Source organism: Cynocephalus volans, chromosome 8 (genome assembly GCF_027409185.1).
Source record: "Cynocephalus volans isolate mCynVol1 chromosome 8, mCynVol1.pri, whole genome shotgun sequence".
NCBI lineage: Eukaryota > Metazoa > Chordata > Mammalia > Dermoptera > Cynocephalidae > Cynocephalus > Cynocephalus volans.
In genome coordinates, this window is record NC_084467.1 from 111,023,878 (window position 1) to 111,034,992 (window position 11,115).

The following is an 11,115-nucleotide window of genomic DNA, read 5'->3' on the forward strand; positions in this document are numbered from 1 at the left end:
TTTTTTGTTGCTATTGTAAATGGGATAGCATTCTTGATCTCTTTTTCTGCAAGTTTGTTTTTGTTGTGTAGAAGTGCTACTGAATTTTGTATGTGAATTTTGTATCCTACAACTTTACTGGATTTGTTTATCAGGTCTAGGAGTTTTTTGGTAGAGTCTTAGGTTTCTGTCTTTTTTAAATCATGTCATATGCAAAACAGGGACAACTTGACTTCCTGCTTTCCAATTTGGATACCCTTTATTTCTTTCTGTTGCCTAATGGCTCTGGCTAGGACATCCAGTGCTATGTTGAATAGAAGTGGTAAGAGCAGCCATCCTTGTCTTGTCCTGTTCGGTATGATGTTAGCTGTAGGTTTGTCATATATAGCCTTTATTGTATTAATGTACTTTCTTTCTATCCCTAATTTGTTGAGAGTTTTTATCATGAAAGGATATTGAATTTTATCAAATTCTTTTTTGGTATCTATTGAGATAACCATATATGTTTGTTTGGTTTTTTTTTACATTCTGTTCATGTGATGTACTACTCTTATTGATTTGCATATGCTGATATATCCTTGCACATCTGGGATGTATCCCACTCGATCACGGTGTATAATCTTTTTTAAGTGTTGTTGAATTCAGTTTGCTAGCATTATGTTGAGAATCTTTGCATCTGTGTTCATCAGGGATAATGAATTGTGGTTTTCTTTATTTGTTGTTTCCTTGTCTGATTTTGGTATTAGGGTGATAATGGCAACATACAATGAGTTTGGGAGAGTGCCCTCTGCCTCAATTTTTTGGTGATAGTTGATAAGAATTGGTATTAATTCTTCTTTAAAAGTTTGGTAGAATTCAGCAATGGAACACAAAAGTTGTTAATTTTGATAAAGTCTAATTTATCTATTTTTTTCTTTTGTCACATGATCTTTAGCTTGTAACTAAGAAGGCTTTGCCTAAATCAAGGTCATAAAGATTTACATCTAAATTTTTAAGGAGTTTTATACTTTTTACATTTACATGTAGATCAATGACCCATTTTGACTTAATTTTTGTATATATTAGGAGGTAGTGGTCCAACTTTGTTCTTTTGCAAGTGGATATTCAGTTGTCCCAGTGCACTTTGTTAAAAAAGCTATTCTTTCCCCATTGAATTCTGCTGGCGCTTTTGTCAAAAATCAGCTGACCGTAAATGTAAGCATGTGTTTCTGAACATTTTTCTTATGCAATTACCACATTGTCTTGACTACTGTAGCTTTGTGTCATTTTAAAATTGGGAAGTGTAAATTCTACAACTTTGTCCTTCTTTTTCAAGGTTGTTTTGACTATTCTGGGTCCCTTGCACTTCCATTTGTGTCTTAGGATTTGCTTGTCAATTTCTGCAAAAGAAATAAGGATTGTGTTGAATCTGTAGATTCATTTGGGCAGTGATCCCATCTTAACAATATTATTGTTTCCAATTCATGAACACAGGATTTTTTTCATTTATTTTTGTCTTCTTTAACTTCTTTTAATGTTGTTTTGTAGTTTTCAGTGTACGAGTGTTGCACTTCTCTTTTTAATTTTACTCCTAAATGTTTTGTTCTTCTTGATACTATTGCAGAACAAATTGTTTTACTTTCACTTTCAAATTATTCAATACCTTATGTAGAAGTACATTTGATTTTTGCATATTCATTTTGCATCCTTCAATCTTGCGAAACTTGTTTGTTCTAATTGTGTGTGTGTGCATGCACGTGTGTGTGAATTCCTAGGATTTTCTATATACAAGATTATGCCATTTATGAATAGAGATTGTTTACATCTTCCTTTGCAATCCATATGCCTTTCATTGCTTTTTTCTTGCCTAACTGCCCAAGTTAGAACCTTCATTATAATGTTTAATAGAAGTGACAAGAATGCACGTCTTTATCTTATCCTTTATCTTAGTGGGAAAGCATCAGTTCTTCACCATGAAGTATGATGTTAGCTGTGGGGTTTTTGTAAATGGCCTTTACCATGGTAAGGAAGTTCTCTCTATTCCAAGTTTTCTGATTCTTTTTATCATAAAAGAATGTTACTTTTTGTCAAACAGTTTTTCTTTGTTTGTTGAGAAGATCATGTGTTTTTCTCTTTTGTTTTTAATATAGTTTTTTATAAGTTGGTTGATTCTGTATGTTAACCTTGTATTCTTGAGATAAATACCTCTCTCTCATGGTACATAAATTTTTACATGTTAATGGACTTGGTTCGCTACTATTTTGTTGGGAATTTTTTATCGACGTCCTTAAGGGATATTGGTGTGTAGTTTTCTTCCCTTGTGATGTCATTTTCTGGTTTTGGTGTCATGGCAACACAGGCCTCATAAAATGGTTTGGTAAATGTTCCCTCCTCTTCTATTTATTAAATTGTTTTTAATTGTGGTAATTACAGATAACATAAAATTTGTCATATCTTTACCATTTTTAGGTGTACAGTTCAGTGGTATTAGGCTCTTCTTTTCTATATTCTGAAAAACTTAGTGAATAATTTATATTAACTTTTCTATAAATGTTAAGTAGAATTTGTCAGTGAAGCTACCTGAGCCTGGGCAATTTCTTTGTGGGAAATTATTTGTATTATTAATGCATTATTTTTATTTATTATAAATATTCAGATTTTATATGTCTTTATGAGATAGTTTTGGTGGTTTGTATCCTTCTAGGAATCTATCCAGTTTTATCTATGTCAACCAAATTTGTTACTGTATGCAATTTGTGTTCACAGTATTCTCTTATAATTCTTCCATTTTTATTTCCGTAAGGGCAGTAGTGATGCTCCTCTTCACGGCTATTTTTGTACTCTGAGTTCTCTCTCTCTCTCTCTCTCTATTGATGTTGATATTCTCAAATATTATTAAGAAAACTCAAAGGATATTATTACATTTCCTGTTGCTCTTTCTTCCTTTCTGGTGTTCTAAGACCTTGTTATTAATATTTTCCTTCTGTTTGCAGAAATCCCATCAGACATTATTTCAGGGTACCTCTGTTGACAACAAACACTCTCATTTTTTCTGCATCTGGGAATGTCTTCATTTCCCTTTCATGACTGAAGAATGTTCTTGGTGGATATAGTTTTACTGCATTGACAGTTCTTTTCTGTCAGCACTTGAAAAATGCTGCACCTACATTCTACCTGCGTGACATCAGATGGGAACTCCACTGTCATTGCAATGTTTTACACCAACATGTAAGGTGTCATTTCTACCTCACTACTTTCTTTTCTTTGATTTTAGTTCTCAGAGATTTGACTATGATGTGTGTTGGCATGGATGTCTTTGGGTTAATTCTCTTTGGGATTGACTCAGCATCTTGACTCCATAGGTGTATGTGTTTTTACAAATTTGGGAGCTTTTTATCTATTACTTTATTGCATATTTTTTCATCCTTGCCCTATGCCCTCTTTCTTCTCTCCTTCCAGGACAGTGATGACACAAATGATAGATCGTTGCATTATTCCCACAGGTCCCTGAGGCTCTGTTTATTCTTTTTCTTTTTTTTTTTTTTTTTTCCTCAATCTATTTTCTTTCTGTTTCTCTGACTGGATAATTTTGTTTGCTCTACCTTCAAGTTCAAGTTCACTGATTGATTCCCCTGTTCCTTCATTCTACTGTCGAGCCCACTCATAGAGGTTTTCGTTTTTATTAGCACAGTTATTATATTTTCAATTTTAAAATTTTTGTTTAGTCCTTTGTGTCTTCTGTTTTTTTGCTGAAGCTGTCTCTTATTTTTATTTATTTCAGGTGTGCTCATGATCGTATGTCAAAGTATTTTTATGATGGCTGACAAAAATTATTTTGTCAGATAATTCTAACATCTTTTTTATCTCAGTGTTGGCATTCATTAGTTTTCTTTTCTCATTCAGATTAAATTTGTCCTGGTTCTATTTTTTTTTCTAAGTACTAGACTTTATTTTTACAGTAGTTTTGGGTGTATAGAGAAATTGAGTAGAAACTACAGCAAGTTCCCATTCCCCCACATCCCCAACAGTCTCTCCTATTATTAACATGTTATGTTAGTGTGGTACATTTGTTACAATTATGAATCAATATTGATTTATCATTATTAACTCAATTTTACACTGGCATTCCCTCTTTGTGTTGTACAGTTCCGTGGGTTTCACCAGATGCATGATGTCATGTATTCACCATTACAGCATCATACAGAATAGTTCTGCTGCCCTAAAAATTCTCCATGCTCCATCTATTCAACCTTCTCTCCTTGCCTGAAACCCTGGCAATACTGATTTTTTCCCCATTACCTTAATCATTTTTTTAATATATATATATATATATATATACTGCATTCTAAGATGTTGTTGTGGAGCAGTTGGGGGGTAAGGGAAAAGCAAAAGGGGAGAGGAATAGGGTGGCAGGAGGCGGAAGGAGGGATGGGCGTGTGGTCGAGGCCCATGGCTCTCACCTCATTTTGGCCAGGGGGACCCCCGGGGGGCTTCCGTAGGTGGCTCCTCGTGGCTGGGCTAGATGCAGACTTCAGGGGGCCATGGCAGAGACCTTCCACAACCCCCAACCTGGGAGCCTGGGGCACTTCCAGTGGCAGCTCAGTGGTCCTCACAGGTTTGGATGCAGACATCAGGGGGGCGTGGCTGAGACCCTAGGCCCCCCACCACTCTGGCTTCAGAACCCAGGGCACTTCTGATGGCAGCTCTCTGGGAAAAGTATATCTAGTTCATCTTCCCAAAAGTAAGTCTCTGGAAAAGTCGTTGGTTCAGAGGAAAAAGAAAACAATCGTTTTATAAAAGCATATCGAAGTTTGAGAACTTTCTCTATTTAATAACCTAGGCTTGTGTACACAGCTTTCTTAGTAGAGCAATTACACTACTGATGATAATGATAATGAGGATGATGTTGTTGATGACAATTGCAACCACCTTGTGTTGAGTGCATTGTGCCAGTCATTTAGTATCTAGGACAAGGTTGTTCTTTTCACTCTTTGAAGGTGGGTAAATTGATGTTCAGAGGAGTTAAATATGTTGTTCCAGGTCACTCAACAAATGAATAGCAGAACATGAATCTGAACCAGTACTCAAAGAGTCCTTGAAAGGCCCTACTACACAGACTCAGTGCCTTAAATAGTCACAACACACTGTTTGCAGAAATCCAAAGCTAGGAACAAATAGATTCACTAAGCAATTAATCGTGAACCAATGCCACTGACAAAACATGTAATAGAAAGAAAATTTCTGTTCTACCATAAAACATGTGCACATCTGTGAAGCTGCGTGTAAAACTTCACTAGCGTAGGTGATGAAATCAGCTGTTCATGTCACAAATTATACAGACGCATCTGATGTTTCTCTATGAGAGACTTTTGCTTAAAATCACGAGGCTCCAGGAAACCCAACTAATATTGGGAAGACCTGTTGTTCTTATTGTTTCTTGGGCCTGAGACATCTGAAACTCACCTGTTTTTGAGTGGACATTTCTGCATATAGGGTGAGGGCTTCATTTCTACTGGCCCACCTGAGCTTACTGCAGAGGTGGTTACTGGGAAGTAGGGAGGGTGAGTCTTCAGAGGTGAGCATGAGTCTGAGCACAGTGGAGGTGGGAGGGGAATAGGTCCCTAAAGCAGGGACAGAGGAGGAGGCTGGAAGGGCTGTTCATACTTCTGTTGCTGCTGCTGATAAAAAATCCTTCTCGTGTCTCAGGAAATCTGAGAAGAAAATTTCTATGTATATTATTCACGAAAAGAACTTTATTATACCTTGAGGAAGTCAAGCCCATCTAATGAACTGGGTCTTCTATATCTTCAATCTCCAGAATGATCTCACACACCAGCATAAGGGACTACAAGGTTTCCCCTTCCTTCCTTTTTAACACCTTATCACCAGTTTGGTTTTCATTAGTAAGACTGTTTCTTTCTCATAATATTCACCATAGGAAATCCATTCATGTCTACAAGTAATAAATGTTGCATGGCTGCAAACAACATCCTCAGAAAGGCAGATTTTGTCTTTTTTTTTGACATTCTGATCAATCCCATAGAAACTTTTTTAAAACATTTTCTCTTTTGAAGCATTCATTAACAATCCAACTAAGGGGTCGACATAACTTAATACAGAGCCTTTGAAATTCTATGGTAGTTTATGTTTTAAACTTCATAGAGTAGAATAAGGTCTCTCATTCAATTTGTATTCCTTTTTTTACACTTAGGCCAAAAGAAAGGACATGTTTATAGAATGCATGCTTTCTTTAAGCAGCTTCCCTCACTAGGAGGCTAGCCACTTAGGAAACAAGCTGCATAGCAGCAGTAACTTTACAAATATAAACGAACATTGTAAAACTGCAACATTTTTCAAAAGTGGGCTTAGAACACCCAGGAAAGTACTTTCAGAGGTGAAAACGAATGGTAGAACCCTAACTTTTTGTGTGTATTTAGAGTAAGAAGGTGCACACATGGAGAAGAGACAAACACTTTGAGTTCTAAGGACACTTTTCCTTCCTTTTTTTCCTGTACTACCCATGGTTTAAGAACTGCAGTAATTTTATGCAGTATGCTCCACTGCTTCCCAGAAGCTCTTCTGTGCAGTATCACATGAAAAAGAAAATGAATCAGAAGAGAAAAAGAAGAACATACTATGGAAAATGCTGACGTTAAAGAGTGCTCTTATTTTCTATATTATGTCCACGCCAGTCCCTTTCTAGAGTGAATCTGGTGCTGGCAGCGATGAGGAGGAGGAGGATGGCAATGATGGTGATGAAGACACTGATTATCTGCTGCTAATAATAAATTGCCAATCATTCAGGGCCAATTATGTGTCAGGCATGGTGCCAACCAAATTACACATATTAGTTCAACTTTATTCCCAAGATAAGTTGGTCGTATAAATACTATTTTCCTCACTTAGCAGTAGAGAGATTCAAATTCTGAGAAGTTAATTTGTTCCTCAAATCAATCAAACAGTAATTAAGAAAAGTAGCATGGGCTTAAAGTTATGTAGAAATAATCTTCGGTATGACTCACAAGTGAGATAGCAGTAAGTGTGAGAGCCTGGACTTGGGAATCAAAGAAAAATAGAAATAAACCAAAATGATGATTTGATATGGCTAACAAAGTAAGTTTGAAAAAAAAAAAAGAAAACATTTGTTCCATTTCATAATGATATACTTTATTCAGAAAGTAAAAGAAGAGTTAAATTTCCCAGGTTATAGAAGTTTCTTCCCAGGTGACAGACACGGAGACAGCAACGGAATCCTCTGGTGACACCCAGGGAGAGGGCTGCTGCTCTTCTCTGGGATGCTGGCACAGCAGAGGACTTCGCTTTCTCGGTCACCACCTGGAGAGTAGCCTTAGGAAGGAATCATCAGAGGCAGATTACAGGCTAAAAGGTAGAGAAGCTTCTTCCGTATCCATGACAGGCTGAGAAGAGAAGATGAAGGTGAAGCTGGGGACTAGGTGAGCCAATTGACCTTATCCTTTGCTGATCCTGATGAATCCAGAAGCTGTTACTTGCTCTTGGGTGGACACTTCTGCTGGCAGGGTTGAGGAGGTGGCACAGGAGGGCATTTCTGCTGGCTTGGCTGAGGTGGACATGGCTCAGGGCACTTTGGCGGTGGGCATGGCTCAGGGCACTTTGGGGGTGGGCATGGCTCAGGGCATTTTGGCGGTGGGCACACAGGAGGTGGCTGGCAGGGCTGCTTGCACTGCTGCTGTTGATAAGACATCGTCTGTAGTCTCAGAATCTGAAAGAAATTATATGACAGTGTTCATCAGAAGGGACTTCTACAGAAAGAGAAGCTAAAGCTTAAGTAATAGCATGGGATATTATTTCTCCAATCTCCAAGAATACACTTTAATGTCTTAATTCCATTTCTATAACTCTCTGGCTTCGTCCTTCCACTTTAGCAAATTGCTTTATCGGTGCTAAGACAATCCTGTGTGTTCTCATACCATTTTTCTAAAGAAAATATGTCTGCTGTAAAGAACCAAGAAATGTTATTTGTATGAAAATAACATCTTCAAGAAAGGTGGTCACAGTTCAGAAATCCTGGGCAATCGCATGAGCAATTCTTGTCATAATCTCTTGAGAGGACATAGTAGGCTGGCTGCATACACAGCAAAGGACTGTTCAGGAAGAATTCAAGTGTCTCACACCTCCTAAGACATAAGCCTTTGAAAAGGACACCAAGAAGTTATGGAAAAGAGAAAAATACTTTGTTCTTTATTTTTCTCCAAATCAAAGCTTTCCTATTATCAAAGCTTTCATATTCTTTGTCCATATGGATTTCAAACTATCTACCCCTAAACAAAATAAAACAGTATATTATTGTGCCCTGATCCAACATTTCCATCCACTAAGTATCATCAAATTCATGATCATAACTTTGGATCTACCAGACCTCTTGCTTTAGATTCAATTCAACATTTGAAAGTACAAAAAAAATAAAAATAAAAATAACCCACATGAACTCAAGAAATCCAACTCACCAAATTCCTCAATGTAGATCAGGACTTGAGGGCTAGGAGTTCAGATGTTGAGCAGCAGAAGACCTCTTTATAGGGCTTGCTGCCCCTCCCAGGGGGAAGTGGCACTGCCTAAATCTGGGCTGGTACAATAATTTCCTAACCAAAATGCAAATCTACCCATTACTGCTTTGACAGGGACTCTGGAAATAGTAAATATCCTGTTCCAGGATGTTCTTATTGGGATAAGTGCTCATGACTCACACGGGCCCTACCTTAGTTCTCAGTTGCAGTGACCTATGGCAATTGAAGGATTCGGGGAATTTTCCAAATGGTGGCCAATGGTTCTCTTTCTTTATTGGGGATGATGATCCCTTCCTATCTTTCACCTTCATTGAAGCATAAAACTTCCTTCCCTGTCCCACTTCAGCTGATTGCCATATTGTTATACATATCGTGTCATCATCAAATGATTCATATAGACTATTACACATGCCAAGTACATCAGAGGGCTAGGTAAAGGGGCTTTACTCAATAGGTCGCTTACTACTTCCCATAGCCTTGCATCATGACTAAATCATGAATCCTTGGAGAAATGTCTGATTTCTGTCATCCAGAATGTGAGAATTAGCTAGCCAAAAGGGGCTACAGTGTGAGATTATGCAGTCTGGGTTGTACTCTGAGACCTTCCCTCTGAGAATACCCCACTCAACAAGGCTGCTAATCATGACAGTGTAGGCACCAAAGTCACAACAGCCCTGGTGACCCCAACATTTCACCCAGGAGTCACTTTACAGGTTGAGGTGGTATATTTGAACACTCAGAGTTCCTCTCAAATCAGCTACATGAAGAGCTGACACAAGATGAAGAGTGACACCTCACAATCAAAGTTTCAACAAGTTTGCACCTCCAAGACCTGAGACATGGAACACAGCACATACACACACATGCACACACACACACGCACACACACACACAATGTGGGTTTTGTCTGTCTGTCTATCTACATATCATCTATCTACCTCTCTACTTATCTAAAGAGCTTAGCTTAATGGTCTTTAAGGTCAGGGAGCCCTAGATTCAATCCTATTGCTTTCACTCCCTAATTTTCAAAGGGTTTTCTATAAATACTTGCTACATAAAAAATGATGGGAAAGAACAATAAATTTTAAAATTTATCTAATTCTTGATTCAACATTTTACCTCACATGTTATTGTATGTTTGTTTCGGTGGCTGACTGGTACAGGGATGGAACCCTGGACCTTGGTGTTCTCAGTACCAAGCTCTAACCTGCTGAGCAACCAGCCAGCCCTTCACTCACATTTTGTGACTGTATGTTATACACCATTAAACAAAACAGTCCCTGAAAATCAAGATTCTACAATAAAAAAGAGAAGAAATAAATAAAAGGAAACAGGATTTGCAGTAAAGTATTTCTGACATGCTCAGAGAAATGGTAACTGGAAACCCCTTTCGATTTCTGCCTTCTGCTCTTATTCCTGAACGTAAGCCTCACTCTCCATCAACCTTCCATAACCTTGCTGGGTCAGATAATCACAGGATGTACATATGGTGGAATTCCTAAGATCATTAAGGAGAGTATTTTTGAAAATTATTTAGTATTATTATCAAAAATATTCAAATTTTAATAAAAGACATATGTCAAGCAAAATATACTTATGATATTTTGATGAAAATATATTCATGAAAAGATAGAAAGTGCCAATAATAATATGTTAAAAGAAATTATATTTGGCTCACTTAATTATAGATGATTTGGGGTTTTTTTAATTTTTTGATCAAAATATTATCCAAAGAATATTTAATATTGAGTAGAGAATCTTAAAATTCTACATTGAAAAGGTGACAAGAGGGCCGAGCCCGTGGCGCACTCGGGAAAAGGTGACAAGAGACAAGTCTGTTCATTGCTCAATAGGACACAAAATGTTCTTCTTTCCAGACCTGCAGTCCTGCACCAGCATTTCTGGCCAGACACTAAAGGTGCGGCTGAAGGTGGGTGGGTGTTGTTTTGTAGTCATTTTCCCACATGCCATAATATCCCAGTTATAATCCCTCTTTAAGAAAAATCCCAGTAATAATCCACCTTCTTCCTGGCATTGACATAAACACACAGATGCCACAGGTATCCATTAGTCATATGAAACAATTCAACAAAAAATGGATCATATTTGGGTAAGAAAACAAAATGAGAAATGAGTTTGTCTACTATCCTTGAGCCAGACAGACAGAAATCCTAAATCAGTCAGATTATGTTAAACAAGGGAGAAATGGATGAGACTAAGAGAGGTGGTAAGGATAATTGTGATAGTAGCAGTTTCTACCTCTAATTTGTTATAAGAAATAATTTAAATAAAAAACTGCATATAAAGCACTTAGCATAGGCTGCAGGAGGTACTCAAATAGCAAAGTAATATACTATTAATCAAAGAAATAGAAGCAAAACTTAACTAAAACCATAGTAGAAGTGGAATAAATTTAATAATTGTAAACGTTAAACACAATGCTGCAAACAAAATTTATAATTTTCTTTATTTATACATTCTCTGTGTAAAATTCAATTCAATTCAGTGCATTACCATCCTCCAAAAGAAAAATGGTGAATAAAATAGCTTTAAAATTTAAAAAAGAGAAATAATCAGAGACAAAATGTCAAGTTCAAATTGTGTTTGATAG

At 37.1% G+C, this 11,115-nt stretch overlaps 1 protein-coding gene across 1 annotated transcript; it reads right to left on the reverse strand.

Moving 5' to 3' along the window:
* Window positions 1-7,184: 7,184 nt before the first annotated feature.
* Window positions 7,185-7,681, reverse strand: LOC134382963 (small proline-rich protein 2E). The gene has a single exon (XM_063103584.1). It carries the CDS (start codon window positions 7,679-7,681, stop codon window positions 7,463-7,465), a length of 219 nt encoding a protein of 72 aa, XP_062959654.1. The 3' UTR covers window positions 7,185-7,462.
* Between the last annotated feature and the right edge of the window lie 3,434 nt (window positions 7,682-11,115).